The following is a 26,657-nucleotide window of genomic DNA, read 5'->3' on the forward strand; positions in this document are numbered from 1 at the left end:
AAGGAGTGGGCCTTTGTTCTATAGGTGGACGCCTTTGCAAGATATCGCCATAAAGGTGGACCAGGGGTGACTCTAGAATTTGTTTGTACGATATGGGTATCAAATGAAATGTGTTAATGAGTATTTTAAAAAGGAGTGGGCCGTTGTTCTATAGGTGGACGCCTTTGCAAGATATCGCCATAAAGGTGGACCAGGGGTGACTTTAGAATTTGTTTGTACGATATGGGTATCAAATGAAATGTGTTAATGTGTATTTTAAAAGGGCGTGGGCCTTAGTTCTATAGGTGGACGCCTTTTCAAAATATCGCCATAACGGTGGACCAGGGGTGACTCTAGAATTTGTTTGTATGATATGGGTAGTAGCAAATAAAAGGTGTTAATGAGTATTTTAAAAGGGAGTGGTGGTAGTTGTATATGTGAAGGTGTTTTCGAGATATTGACCAAAATGTGGACCAGGGTGACCCAGAACATTATCTGTCGGGTACCGCTAATTTATTTATATATGTAATACCACGAAGAGTATTCTAGCCAAGATTCTAAGGGCTTTTGATTTCGCCCTGCAGAACTTTTTCATTTTCTTCTACTTAATATGGTAGGTGTCACACCCATTTTACAAAGCTTTTTTCTAAAGTTATATTTTGCGCCAATAAACCAATCCAATTACCATGTTTCATCCCTTTTTTCGTATTTGGTATAGAATTATGGAATTTTTTCATTTTTCGTAACTTTTCGTCATAACCGGATTTCGGCCATATTTTACATCAATACAAATTGAGTTCAGATAATTTTTTTTAAGTGGGCGTGGCCGTTCTCCGTTCTTCAGCGACTGCCAAATTACAGCTTACAAAATATTAAAATTACCTTCTTTTAAAAGTGGGCGGTGCCACGCCTATTGTCCAAAATTTTACTAATTTTCTAATCTGCGTCATAAGTTCAACTCACCTACCAAGTTTCATCGCTTTATTCGTCTTTGGTAATGAATTATCGCACTTTTTCGGGTTTTCGAAATTTTCGATATCGAAAAAGTGGGCGTGGTTATAGTTCGATATCGTTCATTTTAAATATTGATCTGAGATGAGTGCCCAGGAACCTACATATCAGATGAGATACCTCAAAACGGACAGACGGACGTATGGCTCAATCAAATTTTTTTTCGATACTGATGATTTTGATATATGGAAGTCTATATCTATCTCGATTCCTTTATACCTGTAAAACCAAAAAAAAAAAAAACAAAAAAAAAAAAAAAAAAAAAAAAAAAAAATGTTTGGGGGGGATAGCGACGAAAGAAAGCGCCGGTACGAACTCACGAGTTGGAAAAGTTGCTCAAGCAGCGAACCACAAAGAAAGAAAAAACAATGAATTAGAATACAATTCAAGGATTGTTTATTTGCATAAAAATAAGAGATAAATTACATATATAGAAGGATATATATGAATTTATGCAAATATATACAATAATTAAATAAAGGTAGAAAGTAAAATAATGAAAGGCAGAAAAAGTACCTTGTAATGTTGATGACGACTGGAAGCGCAGCGGTTGGTGGATAGCCAAAGACTGTCTTCTCAAGTCGTACATCAATTTGTTCTCACTGCTTTCGCACATTCTCACCGGTGCATTTCCCGGCACGAGTAGTTTTGCAGCATACGGCTGCATCGAGAAATGTGATTCCCAACTATTGCAAGCCTTTTGGCTTCAACATTGCCGCCAGCCTTGCAATACTGAGGAATTGCAAATGACTTGGAGATAAACGTTGGTAATCTATGTATGTACAAGATTCGTTCTAAATGTGGTAGCTCTCAATTTACAATATAATGCTTAACTCTATAAATTCAAACATGCGTGTAAAGGAAATAAATTGTTGAGCTTTTATTTATATATGTGTATAACTACGTATGTTTTAGGAATTCAATATGTTATAGTATATTCTTACATCTAGTCCTCAGTAAGGAGGCGCCTTCGTAAATTTGTAAACGGTACCCAGTAGGGGGTAGATGTGTCTTAAAGGGCACATGGGCCAGAAAGGACCCAACCGAATATTGAGTTCTGGGCAGTAGGATACCCAGAATACGCTATGATCTCGGTACGCATTATTTTATTATGTACATCGCCGCCGAAGATTACGGCTACCGCGGACGAGGTATGAAAGTTCGGATCGGCTAATAGTAGGTTAACGAATTTGTCTCGCGTCGTTTGGCTGAGGTGGCGGACAGGGGTCTTCAACCCGACCTCCGCGACGACCCTAGCAGCAAACGAGAACTGCACGTATGGGTCATTAGACGAGCTGACGTGCAACTCGCACATTTCGGTGGTTGCCACCGGTAAGGTTCGCAAGCTGAGACGCTTGACTAATGACCCACAAACTTTACTCGTCTGCGAGCACGGATCGAGCAGGCCTCGGGTCAAAATCCTCCGCTGCCCCACATGTAAGTATACCGCGACGGTTGGCAATACAGTGATGGTTCCCGAGAGTTGCGTCAGAAGCTGAGGCACCTCTTTTCGGAGGTATAGAGGAGTTTTGGAGTGTAAGAGCGTGTGGTGAGTGTCATGGCAGTACTGGCACGTTCCACTACTTTGGCAATTTTTGGCCCCATGTGAGTGTGCTAGACAGCGCGAACAGTAGCGATGCAATAGTACGAGTCTTAAACGACGTTCATGGTTCGCTTGCAGAAACTTCTTACAGTACCGCAGTGGATGCGCGCGGTGGCAAACTCTGCATTTGAATCGGCCGTCCGATTTTGATGGGGGTTGGATGGCTTTTTTCGGTGCAGTTGGCGCTGGGGGCGATGAGGCGCGTGCCGTGGAGGTTGTCGATTCATTTAAACGTGCCAATTCCATGATGCTAAAGTGAGAGAAATAGAATATACATAAAAGTTAATTGGGTAAGACTACTAACTTCCCGATGTGGCGCGTTATCATTCCCTTTTGGGTGCGAATGTCGGCGACGCGAATTCTTTTATCGGTGCCTTGGTAGACCTTAGTAACCCGGCCCAAGCGCCATTCATTGGGTGGTATATTTTCGTGACGTACAACTACTAAATCATCAATCGCGATATCTCTCTTGGGGAACTTCCACTTATAACGTTTGTGGAGTTCTTTTAAGTATTCCTCCTTCCATCGAAGGGCATGCTGTTGGCTCAAAGCTTTTAACTTCTGCCACCGATTAATTAGCGATGTGGGATTGGCTTCAATGGATGGTTCTGCGGGCGAGAGGATAGGACCTCCCGTGCGAAAATGACCAGGTGTTAAGGCGGCAGAGTCCGATACTTCAGTGGAATTCGGCGATAGTGGTCGAGAGTTAAGGCAAGCTTCTATGCGACATAACAGAGTTTGGAACTCTTCGAATGTGAATTTCTGAGACGCAGCGACTCTTCGGAAATGGAATTTAAAACTTTTAACCCCAGCTTCCCATAGCCCACCCATGTGAGGAGCGCCCGCCGGTATAAAGTACCACGACACCTCTTGATGACTATAGAGGTTACACAAGGATTCCTGAGATGAGGTTAAAAATTGCTTAAAATCCCTTTTAAGGCTGGTTGACGCACCAACGAAGTTTGTTCCATTATCCGAAAATATATTTTTTGGACAACTTCTGCGGGAAGTGAACCTAGAAAATGCCCGGAGAAAGGCTTCTGTGGAGAGATCACTGGCCGCTTCCAAATGAATTGCTTTTGTAGAAAAGCAAATGAAAATGCACACATATCCTTTGGTCACCTTATACGATCGTCCGGAATACGTCTTAATGTCGAATGGACCCGCAAAATCGACCCCAGTGTTTTCGAACGGTCTGGAGAGAGTTGTCCTTTCCTCTGGAAGAGCAGCCATGATTTGACTTTGGTCTCGTTGTCTATGCAGAACGCAAGGTTTGCAATGATGAATCGTAGTCCTGATTAGATTTTTGGCTTGCGGAATCCAATACTGCTGACGAAGTAACCGTAGTGTCAGTTGATTGCCTCCGTGAAGGGAAATGCAATGTAGAAAGTAAACTAGCAATTTGGAAAACGAACAGTTGTACGGAAGTAGAATTGGATGTTTTTCGTTGTAGGGTATGGTCGGCGAGTTTGCTAACCGGCCGTTGACTCGTATTACACCCTGACTGTCAAAAAATGGATTCAAGGTCAAAATTTTACTTTTCGAGCTAATAGGAATTTTGGAAGTTAGATTGCGATGCTCTTCTGGGAAACAATTCATCTGAGCAAGAATAATTAGCCGTCTACGCGTTTTTGAGATTTCCTCTCCCGAGATGATAAGAGATGGATACAAATGGAACCGACGCGTGTGTGTACAAGTCCGATGGTAAAATCTCATGACGTAGGAAAGCACCCGAAGTGCTCGCGGAAACGAAGAAAACCTTGCGAGAAGGTCCTCATATTTGGATACGACTGAAGTGTGCGCCTTCACTCCCCTCGCTTCGAGGGTTAAGTCCTCGGTTTCGGGATAGTACGATGGCCATTGCCCCGCATCCTTTATCAGCCACGGAGGGCCGTGCCACCATTGCTGATTTTCTCGCAAGTCCACGGGGTAGGCTCCTCTGCTACCAAGATCTGCAGGATTCTCCTTTTTGATCAACCTCGACTAGTTCCTGTATCTTTGCCACTCGATTAGCGACAAAGGTGGTCCAAGAGCTAGGTCGCTTTTTAAGCCACGCTAGCACGATAGTTGAATCTGTCCAACAGAAGATATTTTCCGGTTTAAATGGAAGTTCGCTGAGGAGAGTTTGAAGCATTTCGGCGATGAGAAGAGCACCACATAGCTCCAATCGAGGTAGAGAAATCGTTTTGATTGGTGCGACTTTGGTTTTTGCAAATAAAAGGTGAGAAGAAGTGATGTTTGCGGTTTCCACTCTCAAGTATATCACCCCCGCTTATGCCTTTTCCGAGGCGTCGCAAAAGGCATGAATTTGGAAGGGCGATTGTTCGTTGTATTCCACCCATCGTGGAATTTGTATCTCCTCGACATATCTATAGTTTTCCAAAAAGGTTTTCCATTGGGAAAGAGTTTGAAGCTTTAAAGGCTGATCCCACAAGGTACCATCTGACCAAATTTGCTGCATGACTATCTTTGCTAATACTACTACTGGTGCTAGCCAACCGGCTGGATCAAAAAGCTTTGCTATGATCGAGAGCGCTTCACGCTTGGTATAGTTGTCTTTCATAGGAGGGGTATGAACTTGGAAGAAAAACTGATCTGACTTAGCATTCCATCGTATACCTAAAGCTTTTGTAGTGCTAGTTTCCTCTAATTCTAAGAAATCTTTATCTAATAAATGGTTTCGGGGAAGATCTACCAAAGTTTCCCTTGAATTTGACGACCACTTTCTTAGAGACAAACCTGCACTACCTAGTGTTTCAATTAGCTCATTTCGTGCCCTCAGCGCTGTAGATACGTCATGAAAGCCTGCTAGTACATCGTCTACATACATAGACTTTCGAAGGATTTGAGCTGCTAATGGATGAGAATCTTGGTTATCCTGGGCCAGTTGGTGAAGCGTCCTAATTGCTAAGTAAGGCGCGCAATTGACCCCAAAGGTTACCGTTTTTAATTGAAAGTCCCTTATGTTACCTTGTGGATCCTCTCTAAAAAGGATTCTTTGATAAGGTCTATGCGCTGGATTTATCAGAATCTGACGATACATCTTCTGTATATCACTGTTGAGAACGAACTTATACATTCTCCATCGAATGATTAAAAGTGTTAAATCCGCTTGAAGAGCGGGACCTACATGCAGAATATCATTTAATGACACTCCATTGGATGTTTTGCTAGAAGCATTAAAGACTACTCGCAACTTCGTTGAAGTGCTTTCAGGCTTTAATACCGCGTGATGTGGGAGATAGAAATGACTAGGAGAATGTTCAAAGGTGGGAGAATCGACTTGTTCCATGTGGTCTAGTTCCAAGTATTCCTTTACCACCTTGTCGTATTCTACCTTTAAATAAGGATTCTTTAATAATCTCGATTCATTGGTATAAAACTGGCGTAGCGCGATGGGTCGAGATACCCCTAACTTCAGATCCGTAGGATAAAACTGTTTGAAGGGCAGTGACACTATGTATCTCCCATCCGCGTTCCGTATGGTGGTCTTTGCGTATAGCTCCTCACAAAATGAATCCTCTGCCGTTTGAAGGTTTCTTTTAGGAACTTCCTCTAATTCCCAAAACTTACGCAATTGGTTATCTAGTGGTATGTCCTCTCCCATCGAGACTTTGGTGGCAAAGCAAGAGACGTGTGCAGTGGAGGATGCTCCGGTGATGATCCACCCAAACACGGTCTCTTGGGACAGTAAATTTTTATGGACATTGCGCTTTACCCCATCTAACATGACTTTGGGATACAAGTCTCCTCCTATGAGAACGTCTACCGGACTGCTTTGTAGGAAATTCGGATCTGCCAAGGTTACTTTGGGGATTTGTTCTAAAATCTCTTCGTTTATTGAAGTTGAGGGTAAGTTGCCAGTGATCTTTGGTAAAACATACGCGGTGGCTTCTATCAAAAGATTTGGGTCACGGGGTGAGCCCAAAACGAAGGAACAACTCTTCGAGGAATTATTACAAACTTTTTGATTTAGTCCCGAAATAACCGCGTTTGTTTTTGAGCATGGAAGCTTTAGAAGCTTGCGAAGTCGCTCCGAAATGAAGGATGCTTCCGCAGCTGAGTCAATCAATGCCCGAGCGACATATGTTGACCCCAAGTGACAAATGTGAACCATTGCGGTTCCGAGAAGAGCTGAGGATAAGCTTGACGATTTCAAGGTTTCTTCATCTGGAGATGAGTTTCTATTGGATGGTGTGGACTGTAGATTGGTGTGGAATGCTTGTGAAGCAGTTGCTACGGTGGAGTCTTTGGAAGGTTGGGTGTTAGAAGGGACTCTGTGCAGAAGAGTATGGTGTCTACTTTTGCACTTGGAACACGAGTATGAACTTTTACAGTCCTTTAATGAGTGGCCTTTTCCCAGACAATTGAGGCAGCAATTATGCTTTTTAACTTGCGCAAACCTGTCATTCACGGCTAGGGCTGAAAATTTGGTACAAAGTCGTAGAGGATGTTGTTGCTTAGGACATAATATACAATTTGATGAGGTGACTTTAGTTGCGAGTGCCACCTTCTTTGGATTTGCTGGATTATGTGACTGTGACGAAATTTTTTGTTGTTGGTTCGTTGAAGCCGCTGAACACTTCACATCCACTATCGATTCCAAAGTCCTATATCGCATGGTGAGGAAGGAATCCATTTGACTCCACTTCGGTATAGCCGTTTTGTCTACTAGAGATTGTTCCCAATGGGCAAGTGTGGTTTCTGGGAGATGGTTGGAACATATGAAAATAAGGATTGGATCCCAATTTTCAATGTTGACCTCGTGCATTTTCATCGCGGACAAGCATCCATTAATGCTCCGCTGTAGCTCTTTTAGAGCTGAAGCGCTTTCAGTCCGAATGACTGGAAGCGAGAAGAGCACCTTCAAGTGGCTATTAATTAACACCCGCTTATTTTCATACGCCGCTTTTAAATTGGACCATGCCATATTAAAACCCAGATTGGTTAGTGGGGCTTTGCTGACGATTTCATTTGCTTCGCCACTTGTCTTTTTAAGAAGATGAAACAGTTTTTCAACGTCACTTAGTCGCCCGTTATTTATATAAATCGCGGTAAAAAGATCCCGAAAGGATGGCCACGACACATAGTCCCCATGGAAAATGTCTGTGTCACATGGCGGTAAGCGTAAACTATTCGAGGAGTTGGCTACTTGGGAAAGGGTCTGGGAAGGTGCCTGGATAGGTACGACGGTTGCTTTCTGGATGCATTCAGTAATGCGTGCTGAACAAGACATATAATCCTTAAAGGTTGCAGATTGTTTGGCTTTTACAGCTTCTAACTCGTCCTGATCAGTCAGCGAGTATAAACATTTTTCGTACGCTTCCTTTGTTCTGGACCAAATGTCCAATACTTCTGCTTTTAAAATGTCTAGGGAAGCCACTGGATGTTCTTTTAACGTTGATTCATCGTATTCTGCGTTGAATCTGACGACCTGATCTGAGCATCTGGTGAAAAAGTTCAAAGCCATCTTTGCACTTCGAAGTAAAATGATTTACGTTCAATGAAAATTCAGATTGAAAAAAAGGTACTAAATATTCCTCAAAACCCGCGTAAGTTATAATGATAATGAGCTTACAATGCGACTCGTATGAAGGGAATGATAAACGCTACCAAATTATAAGCAAAACTCTAAGTGGTTCTAATGGAACCAGTACTAATCCACCAGTGACTACTGGGCTGATGCAAGTTTTTCCTACCAGGAAATTTACACTGTGATATGCGTTCCAATGTAAATGGTCGTTTAGTGTGCAACTGATATTGCGAGAGCGGCAAATAACAAAGCGAAGTCAATGTTAACAAGTGTTTGTAGTCAAAGCAGTCTAAATCAAAAAGTTTGAATCGGACAAAGCTGATAAAAATTAGTATTTGTGATTAAGGAATCTTATTGGAAAATTAATAGCAGAGTACAAAGAAAATTAGGTGCTTCTACAGCTGTAGTTTTTACGATGTTTTTAAGACCTTTAATCACTAGAAAATTCTAACAATACTCACGTTTGAGTTATATTGAGTTAGACAACTTTGACCAAAAAGAACAAGCAATTGACTTTGCGCCTATCGTTTGTGCACTGAGCAGACGTATGTATGTATGTATGTATATGCAAATATGTAGCTACCACTGTTGGAGTGAACGTAGGCGAAAGAATAAAAAAAGCAAACCGTAGGGCAAATTATATTTATTTATATGCACTCTAAATTCTTAATACAATAGCTCAACAAAATATTTTATTTTACACGCACCTTTTTGTTCCAATTTTCTCGATGAGTTGGTTGGTTAATTTTGTTTCCTTCTTCGTTTTTGTTATTCTTCTCTCTCTAAGGCTGAAAAGATGTAGAGATGCTTTAGCGAATTGTTCGTTGCTTGTTGAGTTCGTAGGCTCCGGAGGACCAAATGTTTGGGGGGGATAGCGACGAAAGAAAGCGCCGGTACGAACTCACGAGTTGGAAAAGTTGCTCAAGCAGCGAACCACAAAGAAAGAAAAAACAATGAATTAGAATACAATTCAAGAATTGTTTATTTGCATAAAAATAAGAGATAAATTACATATATAGAAGGATATATATGAATTTATGCAAATATATACAATAATTAAATAAAGGTAGAAAGTAAAATAATGAAAGGCAGAAAAAGTACCTTGTAATGTTGATGACGACTGGAAGCGCAGCGGTTGGTGGATAGCCAAAGACTGTCTTCTCAAGTCGTACATCAATTTGTTCTCACTGCTTTCGCACATTCTCACCGGTGCATTTCCCGGCACGAGTAGTTTTGCAGCATACGGCTGCATCGAGAAATGTCCAGTGATTCCCAACTATTGCAAGCCTTTTGGCTTCAACAACTGAGTATAAAAACAACAATGTTACACGTGTGGCACTTTATATTTTGTTAAGTTTCTCTAGACTTTTTTGACTCTAATTTAAATATATTTTTCTTTCCATATGTTTCCGCATTCTTGGAGGCTGCAAGTCTTCTATTATTTATATTTCCGTAGGAATATATGCAACTGTTTCATCTACTACAAAGTTTTATTTAACTATCAAATGCAACTCAGCTTAAGGTACTCTTACGTACCAAAAAAATGCAACTCTAGACCTGAGATTTGCGAGCGAGGCTGTTTGAATTTTGACATTTATCCCTTAGTTGACACACTTTGTATTGTGCACAATGATTGTGAAAGTACTATATTTTCTCTGTTTTAAATATGAGTCCACACATATCAAAAGTGCCTAACTCCACAAATGGCATTCTTACTAGTGTTTCGTGTATTATACATTAGACGATCAAATCAAAAGTTTTTAATAAAACAAGCAAGGTTAAGACAAAATAAGGGAAAATCAACATTTAGGAAAATGAACCTAGGGTAACCCTGGAATGTGTTTGTATGGCATGGGTATCAAATGAGAGGTGGTAATGATTATTTTAAAAGGGAGAGGGCCTTATTTCGCAATAAGGTGAACTAGGGGTGACTCAAGAATGTGTTTGTACGTTATGAGTATCAAATTAAAGGTATAAATGGGGGTTTTCAAAGGAAGTGGCCTTTAGTTTTATATGTGAAGGCGTTTTCAAGATATCGACCAAAATGTGGACCAGGGAGACCAAGAACATCATTTGTCGGGTACCGCTAATTTATTTATATATGTACGAACAGTATTCTTGCCATGACAACAGAGCACACAGACCTTGCTGCCAACGACCAAGGCTCGTGGGCTAGAACGACGTCCTCATATGTTGAGCTGTGGCGTAATATTAGCGCAGCCGAAGCTGCCTTAGAGTGGTGCAGGTTTATTTGCAGTACCTGCGCGCTCGTTAACGGTCGGTTTCAGCATCGACGTCCATCCTCCGCTGATCCGCATCGTCGTATCCTCCTCCACGATAGTATCGTCGAATTCAGCATCCGACGGATCTGATTTCAACAGAAGTTGCTCGTCCATGCTAGTAAAGAACTGGCCCGCAATCTCAGATACCGAGAATGTATCGCTCTCGCTGAGTGCCAGTTTTATATCGGCCCCATGTCCACTCAAAGTGTTGCACGGGTCCTAGAGATTTGTTGTAGCGGTTGCGGGTTCGCTCGAGGCGGTGTCCCCAATCACCAGATTTTCAGTCGGCTAAGAAGTTCTTAAAAAACAATAAAGAACTATTAGTCCTGAACGCTGACAAGGGCAATGTAACAGTTCTGATGGAAAAATCTGATTACGATAAAAAATTACAGGAAATGGTAAACGATATTTCCTCATATCGGGGTTTGAAACGCGACCCACAAACAAGTTACAGTACAAGAATAATGAAATTGTAGAAAAACTTTTTAAAAAAATGTGATAAATATAAAAGAAAAATATAGTCTCCTCAGTACACTGCCAATACGCCTAGGTTGTATGGTTTGACGAAAATCCATAAAGAGGGAGTTCCACTTAGACCCATATGCTCGTCCGTTAATTCTCCGTCGTATAATTTATGTAAATATTGTAACGAATTTAGTGAAACTCCGTTTGTTTTACACCTTCTGCTAAAGTTCGAACCGCTAAATTGTCGAAAAAATAACTCCAATATTTGGTAATGCAAAATGGTCTTTATTAGATTACTTTGGGAGTAGTACAATTATACTTCACAATTATACTTCACTTCGCAACTGATAGCGTGTTTAAATCAAACTGCTTACTGACTAATCAGCTTTCGCTGCTTTTATACTCTCTGTTGCTCGTTCACCCATTTCTACTGAGGCCTAGTAACTTCGAGAACTTCACGCCTGGTTATCAAACATATATGTAAATGTATAGTTGTAGTTTATAGTCTCTCGCATAGCCACATGCATGTGTATATGTGAGTACTACTTCAGCTGATGGTGAGTATCCCTCTGCTGCCTTGTGTGGACATGATGATTGATTTGTTCACGTACATACTGTTATTATCGGCTTAGTGATGGCAGTATCGCTTAGTGATACTAATATTCGTCACACTGCCCTCCACCTAAGTCTGATCGTCCCGATCAGACAAATCTCTCAATCTAACCGCTGCTAGCCTCTCCAAGTGAACACCCTTATATTTCGTGGTTTCCCAATTGTTTGTATGCGGTAGATGACATCACTGATCCTCTTCACAACTCTGTACGGGCCTCCCAAATTGCACCAAAATTTAGATGGAGCACCTTTCCACCGGTGAAGGTTGTATAGCAGTACCAAATCTCCCTCCAGGAAACCTTCCGGATTATTGTTCTTGTCGTACCTGTGTTTCATCCTACTACTCATTATCCTGGACCGTTCCGTCACACTCTTTTGTTTGGCGAATGAACTACTTCGCAGAGCTTTATCTTGACGGATTGACTTTGCATCCTCAGTATAGTCTTGACCATTCAAATTCTTTCCTTCGTTTTAGTGCGTCCATTTGGTTTTGTCAATGCCAGTGTTTCTCTCGCAGATATCTTTGATTTTTCTTTATTTAGCCCATTCGTTCCATCAACCTTTACCTTTGACTTTCGTGGTCTTTGTCGAGTCTCCTCCACCAGCACTCGCTTACTGCTGCACCCTTTCTCCAAACTGAAGTTAAGTGGCACATCCTGGTTCTCATAGCGCATAAACCTTCTCTGCATCGTGATGTCATGGTCAACTAAGAAGTCCACTCCCATTCGTACTGAAACACTTATTTCCTTATAGCAGAAAATATTCCTAGTAAAAAATGGACGGGATCGGTTAAATACCACGGTAAGTTAGATATAAAACAAGTTTAAAGGGGTCGTAGACTAGTATAATAAGCTATAACTTAGCAAAAAATAGTTTTGAATCAATGATATTTCACTTATCAAGTTTTATTGTAAGAGGAAATGGGGAGAAATTTTTTTTTAAACGGGCAATGCCACGTGTTATGTAGACAAGTAATTTATCTGAAATGAAATGTACACTTAAAGTACACGCTGAGTATATAATGTTCGGTTACACCCGAACTTAGACACCTTTACTTGTTATATTTTATATTTACCTTAAAAATCGCTTAGGTATGTACATCTGTTCACTATATATTTCTTATCTTATAAAGCCGATTATTTGGAGATTACGAATGGGATAAGATTATTGTTCAACCCCATTCATGAAAGGTATGAAGTCTTCGGCACAGCCGAAGACAGTCCCGTCCTTACTTGTTTTTTTGCGATTTTGCGAAGTGGAATTCCGGTTACAGTTAAGATAATTATTGTGCTTTTGTAGGGTCCTCTCCTTCATTGCCAGGAGGGAGGCGTATCAGTTTGACGAGGGCTCTCGTCACTTGGCTTTGAGCGGTCATGATTGCGACCACTTGAATTCGGTCGTCGTAGCCACGGTGGACTTTGACCACACTGTCCAGTCTCCATTCATTCGGGGGGAGGTTGTCTTCCTTTATGCTCATCAAATCCCCTATTGTCATATTTGTTTTTGGGTGCCTCCATTTGTTAAGTTTTTGGAGTTCGATTAGGTTGATGACCGATGGTGGGTTTTCGCTGGCATCGGGTTGTAGACGAGCAAGTAGTGCCCTGGCGTTAGTGGTTCAATATCGACTTTATCATTTGAGGATGGGGTTAAGGGTCGAAAATTGAGACAATACTTCATTCTGCGCAATAGCGTGGCAAAGTCCTCGAATTTTTATTTGGAGTTTTGAGACATTTTCGTGAAATGTTTTGTGAAACTTTTGACTCCTGCTTCCCACAGCCCCCCCATGTGAGCAGCCGCAGAAGGGATAAAAAGCCACGCAGAAGGGATAAAAAACCACGCTATTTCTTGGTGGGTGTAAAGAGCTAGGATCTTGAGGCGGGCATCGGTTAATTTAAGGCAAATTGTGCTCTAAGCACCCGAGCTGCCCCGACGAAGTTAGTTCCGTTCCACATGGATGGCCTTCGTAGAGAAGCAGATCCAACCAAATACGGTCTCTTGAGCGATGAGAGTCCCTAGATTATCTTTTTTGATACCCCCTAACATGATTTGGACGTAAATGTCACCGTCTAAAATAAGGTCGACTGATTCGTTAATAAAGAACCGTTTGTCCGCTAATATGATATTAGGGAAAGCTTGTAATGCGGTTGGATTTACCTGACAGGTTGGGAGGTTTCACTTTCGCGGAAACCTGACTAGTGGTACCAGTGACAGCCTAGTAGGTGGCAAGTTGATACGGCCTTTGAGCCTTTCTGTAATAAAGGTGCATTCGGGCCCAGAATCATTTAAGGCACGCGCTGAAAAATTTGTATTATTGTAAAATACGTTGACGTGTGCTGTACCTAGTAAGGCTTCCGTATTTTATATTGGAAGCTGAGAAACATGATGTGACATTATTGACATTGTTGTTGTGCTTATTTGCCGCATCACGCCTCTGCATTGCTTCGGCCGAAGTGCTTGGGATGTTGTCATTGGGGTATGATCCTTTTGGCCTACCCGTAGGTGTTGATGCAATTGCCTGAATATGTAGGAGCGTGTGATGTCGTAGGTGGCAAGTGCTGTAGTTATATGAGCTAGTACACTTAGACACAGTATGTCCCGACGAGAGGCACTTGATACAAGTGTTGTTACTTTTAATAAAGTGTAATCTGATATCGGACAGCTTATGAGTTTGGGCTCGTTGGACTTGCACATACTGCACGCGCGCTTGGCCACGCTTCTTTGAAAGGCGCCAAGTTTTCGGCGCGAGCGAAGAATCGGTAGACTGTCTACCGTTCTGCTGTTTAGGGGCTTTACTAGTATCTCTACCGGTAATGCCTGAAACCGTTTTCCAGTGCCTGGAATCTATGGGAAGAATTTGTCCATTTCTTTCCACTTGGAGACTTTTGTCTTATTGGCGACTGTCTGTTCCCAGAGAGCTAAGGTACTTTCTGGCAGCTTGGTCGAGCATAGGTAAGTAATGATGGCATCCCAGTTTGAGATATCGATCTGAGCGTTTTAAGGTACGCGATACAATTATTGATCTCGCGTTGCGTCGAGTTACCACACTCACTCAAAATTTTTTTAAACTAAATAAAATCTTTAGTTGGGTGTTGATCAGGATACTTTAGTCAGGATACCTGTCAGTTAAATTCTTCCATGCTGTGGTGAAAACGTCGTTTGTGAGTTGGTACTCTAGAACAATTTCCTTTGCTTCCCCCTCAGTCTTTTGAATGAGGTAATACAACCTCTCGGCATTAAGCGGACTCTTGTTGATATATATGGCCGTGAACATGTCCTGGAAAGTTGGACAAGATAGGCAATCGCCCTTAAATACTTCAGTGTCGCAAGGAGGCAAGCGGATATTGCGTTCACGCTCGCGCTCTCCTTTGGGTCGAACCTCACTATCTTTTTATACCTTCCATGAAAATGAAATAGTATATTAATTTCGGCACGAATACTAAAATTGTAAGTTCTTAAAAGAAAATAGATAGACCCACCACTAGGTATACCGAAACAATTAAGATGAAGAGCTGAGTTGTTTTAGCCATGTCCGTCTGTCCGTCTGTTCGCCTGTCCGTCTGTCTGTTTGTGTGAAAACTAGTCCCTCAATTTTTGAGATATCTTAATAAAATTTGGTGAGCGGGTGTATTTAGGTGTCCGATTAGACATTTGTTGGAACCGGCCTGATCGGACCACTATAGCATATATCCTCCATACAACCAATTTTTCAGAAAAAGAGGATTTTTGTCATATCTTCCTCAATTTATCAGATTGAAGCTTCAAACTTCACCATATGCTTTTGTATATTGCACATATTGTTGTCTGAAAAAATGGATGAGATCGGTCGTATATATAGCACATATCTCCCACAACCGATTGTTCAGATAGGAAACTTTTCGTAATTACTGCCCAATTTTAAGAGCTAGAGGCTTCAAATTTCAACAAATGCTGCTGTGTGAATAAATGATAGAGATCGGTTGTATATATAGTATATATCTCATACAACCGATTTTTCAGATAAGAAACTTTTCGCAATTTCAGCCCCATTTTACCAGTTAGAAGCTTCAAATTTCACCAAATGCTCACATATATAGCATATATTGTTATCTGAAAAAATCATGGACATCGGTGCTATATACTAATATCTAATCTAATCTAGTCTAATCTAATGTATATTATAAATATGAAAGTTTGGATGTTTGTCCAGACTTTTGTCTTTGTGGACTCAATAACGCACGAACAGACAGATTTGGATGAAATTTCCACACATGTAGCCAATAGTCTGGAAGGATCTACTAGCTATATTTTTTTGAAAAGGGGGGCGGAAAGTCCCCGCCCCCCAGGAACAGTTATAATTTAATTATTGTATTTTTTCGTCTTTGTGACTGAATCACACCAGAATGGCTACACGGATTTAGGACAGAGACAATGGTCTACTGGCGAAATCTTTTTCGACCCCTTCGAATAATTACTTTTTAACAATTTTTACACGTTATAACTTTACGTATACTGACCTTCACCAATATTACAAACTCAATGGGTAAAATAAGTCGAGAGCTTACAAAGTGCGCAGTGACACCCCCCCTCCCCCCTCGTGATCCCCTCTGGTGCACAATCTGTAAATTGGTATAACTCCATGTAAATTTTCTCCTAAATCAATAATTTTTGGTATCTGGCCCATACAGTTCGTGATCTAAACAATTTTGGAAAAACGATCAGAGGTGCTCTCCTTCTCCTCCCGGCATCCCCCCTCCTTCAATTGTTTTTGTTAGCTTTACCTGTATGTTTGTTTGTAACTCTTCAATGCGCCTGCTGCCTTATTAACGTGCTTTTATAATTAATTACCTTCACCATATTTGTAGTTCCGTCAGGGTCATATCGAGACCCTTCCGGGATAATTTCTGAATGGTTTTCGGTATCCGGGCGGGATCCCGTCGTGGTCTTTTCGGGACTATTTCGGGATTGTTCCGGGATCATTTCTGTACAGTTTTCGGGGCACGCCCGGGATCCCGTCGGTGTTATTTTGGGAGTTTTTCGGGATTATTCCGTGATCATTTGGGGATCATTTCGGGACTATTTCGGTATCATTTGGGGACTCTTCCGACATCAATTCTGGATGAGGTTCGGAATCCCTACGGAATCCCGTCGGGGTAATTTGTGAATATTTATGGACTATTTCGGGATCAGTTGCGTACCCTTCAGAGATCAATTCTGGATGGTTTTCGGGAGCCCTCCGGGATCCCGTCGGGGTCATATCGGAACTTTTTCGGTATCTTTTTGGGACCCTTCCGAGATCATTTCTGGGTAGTTTAGGGGATCCGCCCGGCATCCCGTCGGGGTAATTTCGGGACTTTTTCTGGACTATGTCAGGGTCATTTCGGAACTTTTACAGGATTATTTATGGATGGTTTTCAGGATCCGTCCGGCGTCCCGTCGGGATTATTTCGGGACCTTTACGGGACTATTTCGGGATAATTTTGGAACCCCTCCGGTATAATTTCTGAAATATTTTCGGGATGCGTCCGGGAACCCGTCGGAGTTATTTCGGGACTTTTTCGGGATCCTCTGGGGATCCTTCCGGTATCATTTCTGGAAAACTTTCGAGATCTCGCCAGGGTCATTGCGGTATTTTTTCGGGACTATTTCGGAATCATTTCGGGATCCTACCCAGATCATTTCCGGATGGTTTTCGGGATTCCGATAGGGTAGTTTCGGGGCTTTTTCGGAACTATTTTTGGACCCTTCCGGCATCATTTCTGGATGATTTTCGCGATCCGTCCGGGATCCCGTCAGGGGCATTTCGGGACTTTTTCGCGATCATTTCTGGACAGTTTTAGGGATACATCTGAGATCCCGTCGGGGTTATTTCGGGTCATTTTCGGTATCCCTCCGAGAGCATTTCTGGACCACGTGAGAGTTATTTCGGAACTATTTCGGGTTCATTTGGGGACCCTTCGGTGATACTTTCTTGACGGTTTACGTAATCCCGTCGGGGTCATTTCGTGATGCTCAATCAAATTTTTTTTCGATACAGATGATTTTGATATATGGAAGTATATATCTTTCTCGATGTGCAAAGCACGATGAGTATAAAAATAGGTAGGTACTTGTGTGAAGATGCCAAATGATCCCGGAATAGTGCTAAAAATTTTCCGAAATGACCTTTATGGTATCCGGGACAGATCCTGAAATGATCTCAGAAGGGTGCTTAAATGATCTTGAAATAGTTCAGAAAAAGTCACGAAATTACCCCGTCGGGATCCCAGACGGATTCCGAAAACCATACAGAAATGATCCCGAAAAGTTCCGCAAATTATCCCGAAATAATCCCGGACGGATCCCAGAAAACATCCAGATATGATCCTTAAAGAGTACCTAATTGATCCCGAAATGACCATGACGGGATCACAGATTGATCCCGAAAGCCATGCAGAACTGATGCCGGCAAACTCTCCGTCCGTCCGTCCGTCCGTTAGCACGATAACTTGAGTAAATATTGAGATATCTTCACCAAATTTGACACACTAGTTTATCTGGACCCAGAATATGTATTGAAAATGAGCGAAATCGAATGATAACCACGCCCACTTTTTATATACATATATAAAATTTTGGAAAACACAAAAAACCTGACAATTTAGTAAATAATACACCTAGAATGTTGAAATTTGAAATGGGACTGACATTGAGACTCTTGATAAAAATTTGGAAACATTTTTTCAATTGGGCGTGGCACCGTCCACTTGTGATAAAATCAATTTTACAAATATTATTAATCATAAATCAAAACTCATTAAACCTATAGTAACAAAATTCGGCAGAGAGGTTGCCTTTACTATAATGAATGATTTGAAGAAAAACTAACGAAATCTTTTAAAGACCACGCCCACTTTCATATAAAATATTTTTAAAAGGATCGTGGACGAATAAAATAAGTTATATCTTTTTGGAAAAGGACTTTATATAATGGTATTTCATTTCCCAAGTAGATTTATAACAATCAATAGGAAAAACTTCAAATTTAAAAAAATGGGCGTGGTAGCGCCCCTTTTATGACTAAGCCATTTTCTGTTTCGGGAGCCATAACTCGAAGAAAAATTAACATATCGAAACAAAATTGTGTACACGTATTTTCCTTATAGCAGAAAATATGTCTAGTAAAAATGGACGGGATCGGTAAAAGATTACGGCAACTTAGATATAAAATAAGCTTAAAAGGGTCGCAGACTAGAATAATAAGCTATAACTTAGCAAAAAATAGTTTTGAATCAATGATATTTCACTTATCAAGTTTTATTATACGAGAAAATGGGGAGACATTTTTTTTAAACGGGCGGAGCCACGTGTTATGTAGAAAAGTTATTTATCTGAAATGAAATGTACAATTGAAGCTCACGATGAGTATATAATGTTCGGTTACACCCGAACTTAGACACCTTTACTTGTTATACTCAACTGAGCAGAGCTCACAGAGTATATTAATTTTGTTCGCATAACGGTACCCCGTACCGGCATAAACTAATCTAGATAGATATAGACTTCTATATATCAAAATTATCTGGGCGAAATAAGAAATATATTTAGCCATGTCCGTCCGCCCGTCCGTCCGTACGTCTGTCTCTCCGTGAACACGATAACTTGAGTAAATTTTGAGGTATCTTGATGAAATTTGGTATGTAGGTTCCTGGGCACTCATCTCAGATCGCTGTTTAAAATGAATGAAATCGGACTATAACCACGCCCACTTTTTCGATATCGAAAATTTCGAAAAACCGAAAAAGTGCGATAATTCGTTATCAAAGATGGATAGAGCGATGAAACTTGGTGGGTGGATTGACCTTATGACAGCAGAATAGAAAATTAGTAAAATTTTGGATATTGGGCGTGGCACCGGCCACTTTTTAAAGAAGGTTATTTAAATATTTTGCAAGCTGTAATTTGGCAGTCGTTAAAGATATAATGATGAAATTTAGCAGGAACGCTACCCCTATTACTGTATGTTTACCAAATAAAAATTAACAAAATCGGATGACGAACACGCCCACTATAAAAAAAAATGTTTAAAAGTCAAATTATAATAAAAAATTTAATATCTTTAGAGTATATAAGTAAATTATGTCAACATTCAACTCCAGTAATGATATGGTGCAACAAAATACAAAACTAAAAGAAAATTTCAAAACGGGCGTGGCTCCGCCCTTTTTCATTTAATTTGTCTAGAATACTTTTAATGCCATAAGTCGAACAAAAATTTACCAGTCATTTTGAAATTTGGTATTGGCATGGATTCCATGACGATAACTGTTTTCTATGAAACTGGGCGAAATCGGTTGAAGACACGCCCAGTTTTTATACATAGTCGACCGTCCTTCCCTTCCGCTCGGCCGTTAACACGATAACTTGACCAAAAATCGATATATCTTTACTAAACTTAGTCCACGCACTTATCTGAACTCACTTTATCTTGGTATAGAAATGGCCGAAATACGACTATGACCGCGCCCACTTTTTCGATATCGAAAATTACGAAAAATTCCATAATTCCATACCAAATATGAATAAAGAGATGAAACATGGTAATTGGATTGGTTTATTGACGCAAAATATAACTTTAGAAAAAAACTTTGTAAAATGGGTGTGACACCTACAATATTAAGTAGAAGAAAATAAAAAAGTTCTGCAGGGCGAAATCAAAAGCCTTTGGAATTAGGGCAGGAATACTGTTCGTGGTATTACATATATAAATAAATTAGCGGTACCCGACAAATGATGTTCTGGGTTACCCTGGTCCACCCTTATGGCGATATCTCGAAAAGGCCCACTCCCTTTTAAACAATCATTAACACTTTTCATTTGATACCCATGTCATACAAACACATTCCAGTGTTACCCTAGGTTCATTTTCCTACATGGTGATTTTACTTTATTTTGTCTCCAAAGCTCTCAGCTGAGTATGTAATATTCGGTTACACCCGAACTTAGCCTTCCTTACTTGTTTTTTAATTAATTTCATTTTTTTTTTGCAGTTCCCCTTTGTTAGTTTTAATTTTTTTGACATCATCATATTTGGTGGCCGGACAAGGTCGAAAGCCAGGTTCGTGTCGAACAGATATACAATATGTGCAAAACGTGGAGAGAGAAGCGGTGAGTGTGAAGTTTTATATACTTAAATAAATTAAGTGTCAGCTCTATGTATATAGCTAGGCCAATTTTATAGTACTATGCATAGACTTTAAAACCATTTTAAAAGCTTATCGTCGCTGCGCTAACGAAAACAGTTATGTGTTTTTCTTAAAATTTTTTTTATTGCATATTTTATTATCACTATATAGAGCCCACATGTCTGCATATGCAGTTTTCTTATATCTCTTTTGGTTTAGAAGTGAATGAAAACAACTATGTGCTCACAGTACTGAAAAACGGTTATGTTCTTACTCACTAGCTTATAATTTTTTTGAATCGCTCGCGAAAGTGCTTTGATTTCAATGTAAAAAATAATTACAAACATCTCGCTTCCCAAGGCAGCAGGTTCTATGAACCGGAGCGACTCGGGATTTTTCCCGACCAATTCAGTGTAACCCCATTTAATTTGTTGCGTCCCTCCCACAAATTGTCATCCTCCCAGCAGATCCTTGCAGCGTGACTGCGCAATATTCTCCTGCTCCGGGAGGGTATCGAACACAATCCAGGACCTGTACCTGACCCCGGTGCAGAGAAATGGTTTTGCCGCGTTTGCCGGAAAATAATCTTTTTAGGACGGGCACACTCTTGTCAATGTGTCACGTGCAAGAGATGGTTGCATCGGACAGGATGTTCTGGGCTAGAGCCCAAAACCCGAAGCCCTCATAACTTTTATAAATTTGGCTCCTTGCTGATTACGCCCAAGGGAGTCCCGTAGTCTGCGTGTACTTCCTTCTAGCTGCCCCGCTTCTCAGCAAGCCATAACAAGTAACCACTGCTGCTCCGGCCCCATGGCGCCACCAGCTCATACGATCGCTCCTCCCCCGATGGGTAAGGGGGTCAGAATATACCCGCGGTAGGTATGCCTGTCGTAAGATGCGACTAAAATACCAGGTTCAAGGGGTGTGTAGCGTAACCCTTCAGGTTCCCATCGCAATATATAGCTTCTCCAAACCCAATTGTTAACCTCACCTATCCGCGGCGAATCCTGTTTCACTAACAGCCGAGGCTCTGGCGACCCCAAGCTCCTCATGGAACTTGGGGGTGGGGAGGGAGGTGATGGCCTGAAGGTTTAATGTGGCCACATAAATCGTTCCCGAGATGGTCGGGATAGCACCTTAATGGTGTTGTGTTACCGGAGCGTACCGGATCTATATCCGGCAAAGGACCATCACATCGACAACCCTCCCCAAAGCCTTCGGGGAGCAACCTTATCGCTACAACAACAACATAACCGTATTTTTAACCATTTCAGGCATATGCGACACAGGTGTCCCAAAAATATTTCCTTGTACAGCAAGTAGGCCGTCAATATTTTACTAGTTTTTTCGTTATAAGTTACGGACCATCACATCGATAACACTCCCCAAAGCCTTCGGGGAGCAACCCTATCACTACAACAACAACAACATCGCTCCTCCTCATAACTACAATCTCCGTAGTAGAGTCGGTAGCAATGCCGAGCATCAGCCCCCGCCCCCGTCTTCTTCTCCCCCTCTTTCCGGCACTAGCACTCGAGTAGGTCAGAGAAACAAATTCTTTGGTCCCTACCACCTTTTGCAACGTTTGCCAGCACAGAATATATATGGTTGCAACATTTGCCCAATGCAGCTCCTGCCTTGGACGATGCCACTTTCCTAGATGTTCTGGTCTCAGCGACGGCAATCCCCCGACGGGTTTTATCACGCCATACTACTAGGCCGCAAACCCAACTACACCGGGTACCCAAATGCTTACCCAGGAAAGTCTAGTCCCAAGGCCACAACAGCAATTGCAACCTGGCCTCCCTCAACTCAGACGTAGTCACCAATCACTTACCCCCAGAGTTACGACGTTTACCCCGTTGCACTTCAAAATTCTGCAATTAAACTGTTATGGGTTAACTGGGAAGATCACGGAGATATGCAGTTGATTTCATGAAGCGGCGTAACATGCGCATTGCAGCGATCCAATAGACCAAACATACAGCAAGATCTGCTGAGGACCTGCTCTGGACATAACGTCCACAGAAGAGATCGCGAGAGCGGAAATGCCCGCGGTCTCGCGTTTATCACCCACCACACAGTGCAATATAATCTATTTAATCCCGACATCGGCATTACGCTACCGACTGTCTTACACCCTAAAATCTTGGGTGTGACGTTCGTTCAGGATCTACATTTTGGATTGTACCGAAAATCCAGAGCCGTAATAAAATCGCCAAACCTCTTTCCGGCAGCACTTGGGGTAAAGACAAAGAAACACTCATTACTACTTACAAAGCAATTGGCCGGCCGGTTGCATGCTTCGCGTCCCGTTATGGTCGCCAAGCCTAAAGGTTACTCACTGGAAGAAAATACAGGCCTGCCAAAATACTGCTCTCAGAACCGCTACGGCCTGTTTTCTTACGTCCCCAGAATACCACGTACACAATGAGGCGAGAGTGCTCCCAAACAGTTCTGTTTCTGTTGAATACCCAGAAACCTGGGCAGCCCAACAGACATCTGATTGATGAAGCTACACCTCCCATGGGCTGAAGGGGTAATCTCCGTAATCATAATGAGGAATAACGGCAAAAATTGCATGCATTTCCCTACCGCCGAAAGCAAATTTGAATCATGTTTGAAAGCAGCTATGTGCTATAAAACGGCGCAAATATTTATCACGTCGTAATGGGTTAAAAATAATGATTTTTTCCTTCACACATCAAAAACGTACTTCCCATAAAATATTTCAAAATACGACATTTGCAAAATTTTTCAAATGGACACCAGAAATAAGTTTTTTGATCTCCTGAAAAGTTACTGAAAAACACATAACTGTTTTTGGGAGCGCAGCGACGTTATGCTTTAATTATTCACAGTTCGAAGGTATCTGGCATATGCACCTTGGAATGACCCTCGACGAATCTTGGGAGTTCCGCTGCCGAAGAATGAATTTCACTTATTTATATACAAGGCCACATGAAACGGCGTATAGAGCAGAAGAATTCAAAATACGTAATAGATGGTAAGTATTTTTAATTGTAGGCAAAGCTTTTGGTTTTAGTTGAAAGTTATGTTGTCTTTTATGTTGTTGATTTTTCGATAGGGTGCAAAAGTGAAGACTTGTGTCAAAAGAAACTTTTCTCAAATACCAAGTGCATAGGTAAAATATTAGTTTCCCTTTTCGTTCTCAAAAAATAGCACTGAAGATGGCACAACACCGAACCCGGTTCGTTTTCAAATCAAATTTGACAAGGAATGATGGAAAATTGTTCCAATATACAGCAATTACTTGAATTGGAAACATTTCCCGCCATTCCGCGTCAAGTTTGGTACGGGGACAAACCGGTTTCGGGGTTTGCGCCATCTTTAGTGCAATTTATCGAGAACGAAACAAGAAAAACAATTTGACTATAAAATTTGATTTCGAAATAAATTTCTTTCAACCCAAATGACTACACTTTTCTTTATATTGGAACGAATTTCGGGGAAATTCCGCTTATTTCAAACTTTCTGCTAACGTTCGAATCGCTAAACTGTCGAAAAATTCACTGCAATTTTCAGTATTTCAAAGTGGTCTTTTTATACTCAGTTGAGCAGAGCTCACAGAGTATATTAAGTTTGATTGGATAACGGTTGGTTGTACATATATAAAGGAATCGAGATAGATATAGACTTCCATATATCAAAATAATCAGGATCCAAAAAAAATTTGATTGAGCCATGTCCGTCCGTCCGTCCGTTAACACGATAACTTGAGTAAATTTTGAGGTATCTTGATGAAATTTGGTATGTAGGTTCCTGAGCACTCATCTCAGATCGCTATTTAAAATGAACGATATCGGACTATAACCACGCCCACTTTTTCGATATCGAAAATTTCGAAAAACCGAAAAAATGCGATAATTCATTGCCAAAGGCGGTTAAAGCGATGAAACTTCGTAGATGGGTTGACGTTATGACGCGGAATAGAAAATTAGTAAGATTTTGGACAATGGGCGTGGCACCGCCCACTTTTACAAGAAGGTAATTTAAAAGTTTTGCAAGCTGTAATTTGGCAGTCGTTGAAGATATCATGATGAAATTTAGCAGGAACGTTACTACTATTACTATATATGTGCTAAATAAATATTAGCAAAATTGGATGAAGAACACGCCCACTTTTTAAAAAAAAATTTTTTTAAATTCAAATTTTAACAAAAAATTTAATATCTTTACTGTATATACGTAAATTAAGTCAAAATTCAACTCCAGTAATGATATGATGCAATAAAATACAAAAATAAAAGAAAATTTCAAAATGGGCGTGGCTCCGCCTATTTTCATTTAGTTTGTCTAGATTACTTTTAATGCCATAAGTCGAACAAAAATTTAGCAATCCTTTTGAAATTTGGCAGCGGCATAGATTTTACGACGCTAACTGTTTTCTGTGAAAAAGGGCGAAATCCGTTTATGCCACGCCCAGTTTTTATACACAGTCGTCCGTCTGTCCTTCCGCATGGCCGTTAACACAATAACTTGAGCAAAAACCGATATATCTTTACTAAACTTAGCCCACGTACTTATCTGAACTCACTTTATCTTGGTATAAAAAATGGCCGAAATCCGACCATAACCACGCCCACTTTATCGATATCAAAAATTACGAAAAATGAAAAAAATGCCATAATTCTATACCAAATACGAAAAAAGGGATGAAACATGGTAACTGGATTGGTTTATTGACGCAAAATATAACTTTGGAAAAAACTATGTAAAATGGGTGTGAGACCTACCATATTAAGTAGAAGAAAATGAAAAAGTTCTACAAGGCGAAATCAACAGCCTTTGGAATCTTGGCAGGAATACTGTTAGTGGTAATGAATATATAAATAAATTTGCAGTACCCGACAGATGATTTTCTGGATCACCTGGTCCACATTTGGTCGATATCGCGAGAACGCCTTCACATATACATCTAAGGGCCACTCGCTTTTAAAACCCTCATTAATGCCTTTAATTTGATATCCATATCGTACAAACACATTCTGGAGTCACCCCTTGCCCACCCTAATGGCGATATCTCGAAAAGGCGTGCACCTATAGACCTAATGCCCACTCCCTCTTAAAATGCTCAGTAACACCTTTCGTTTGATACCCATATCGTAAAAACATTCTAGAGTCACCCCTGGCTCACCCTAATGGCGATATCTCGAAAAGGCGTCCACCTATAGACCTAATGTCCACTCCCTCTTAAAATGCTCAGTAACACCTTTCGTTTGATACCCATATCGTACAAACATTCTAGAGTCACCCCTGGCCCACCCTAATGGCGATATCTCGAAAAGGCGTCCACCTATAGACCTAATGCCCACTCCCTCTTAAAATGCTCAGTAACACCTTTCGTTTGATACCCATATCGAAAACATTCTAGAGTCACCCCTGCCCACCCTAATGGCGATATCTCGAAAAGGCGTCCACCTATAGACCTAATGCCCACTTCCTCTTAAAATGCTCAGTAACACCTTTCGTTTGATACCCATATCGTACAAACATTCTAGAGTCACCCTTGGGCCACCTTTATGGCGATATCTCGAAAAGGCGTCCACCTATAGAACTGAGGATTACTCCCTTTTAAAATACTCATTACCACCTTTCATTTGATACCCATATCGTACAAACACATTCTAGAGTCACCCTGGCCCACCCTAATGGCGATATCTCGAAAAGGCGTCCACCTATAGACCTAATGCCCACTCCCTCTTAAAATGCTCAGTAACACCTTTCGTTTGATACCCATATCGTACAAACATTCTAGAGTCACCCCTGGCCCACCCTAATGGCGATATCTCGAAAAGGCGTCCACCTATATACCTAATGCCTACTCCCTCTTAAAATGCTCAGTAACACCTTTCGTTTGATACCCATATCGTACAAACATTCTAGAGTCACCCTTGGTCCACCTTTATGGCGATATCTCGAAAAGGCGTCCACCTATAGAACTAAGGATTAAATAAATAAATGTAAGGCGCGATAACCTCCGAAGAGATCTAAGGCCGAGCTTCTCTTCC

At 41.0% G+C, this 26,657-nt stretch overlaps 2 protein-coding genes across 13 annotated transcripts in view; one reads left to right on the plus strand and one right to left on the minus strand.

Annotated features, from left to right (window-relative positions):
- LOC137250444 (uncharacterized) overlaps positions 1-26,657 on the plus strand; it is a 117,533-nt gene that overhangs the window by 17,702 nt on the left and 73,174 nt on the right. For 2 of the 10 annotated variants that reach the window (XR_010952956.1, XR_010952958.1), the window contains exons 3-4: positions 20,491-20,608; positions 23,487-23,506. The exons of 6 other annotated variants lie outside the window; for them this stretch is intronic. Coding sequence is in view for 1 of the 4 variants with exons in the window: in XM_067783268.1 (XP_067639369.1) it covers positions 20,491-20,608; positions 23,487-23,632 (264 nt within the window). In the remaining 3 variants the exon portion in view is untranslated. Of the gene's footprint in view, positions 1-20,490; positions 20,609-23,486; positions 23,633-26,657 lie in introns of those variants that run through there. 2 more of the 10 variants (XM_067783268.1, XR_010952957.1) reach the window with 2 other exon arrangements.
- On the minus strand, positions 1,292-9,413 carry LOC137250434 (uncharacterized). 3 transcript variants are annotated; one of them, XM_067783256.1, is made up of 3 exons: positions 9,228-9,413; positions 8,834-8,914; positions 1,292-8,711 (listed from the first exon to the last, which is right to left on the minus strand). In XM_067783256.1, the coding sequence occupies exon 3, from the start codon at positions 8,061-8,063 to the stop codon at positions 4,866-4,868; it is 3,198 nt and encodes a 1,065-aa protein (XP_067639357.1). In that variant the 5' UTR covers positions 8,064-8,711; positions 8,834-8,914; positions 9,228-9,413; the 3' UTR covers positions 1,292-4,865. The 3 variants fall into 3 exon arrangements, with proteins under 3 accessions (XP_067639357.1, XP_067639347.1, XP_067639341.1); XM_067783246.1 differs by having other exon boundaries at positions 8,834-9,026; XM_067783240.1 differs by lacking the exon at positions 9,228-9,413 and having other exon boundaries at positions 8,834-9,218.

The sequence above is a fragment of the Eurosta solidaginis genome, chromosome 1, assembly GCF_040869045.1.
Source record: "Eurosta solidaginis isolate ZX-2024a chromosome 1, ASM4086904v1, whole genome shotgun sequence".
Lineage (NCBI taxonomy): Eukaryota > Metazoa > Arthropoda > Insecta > Diptera > Tephritidae > Eurosta > Eurosta solidaginis.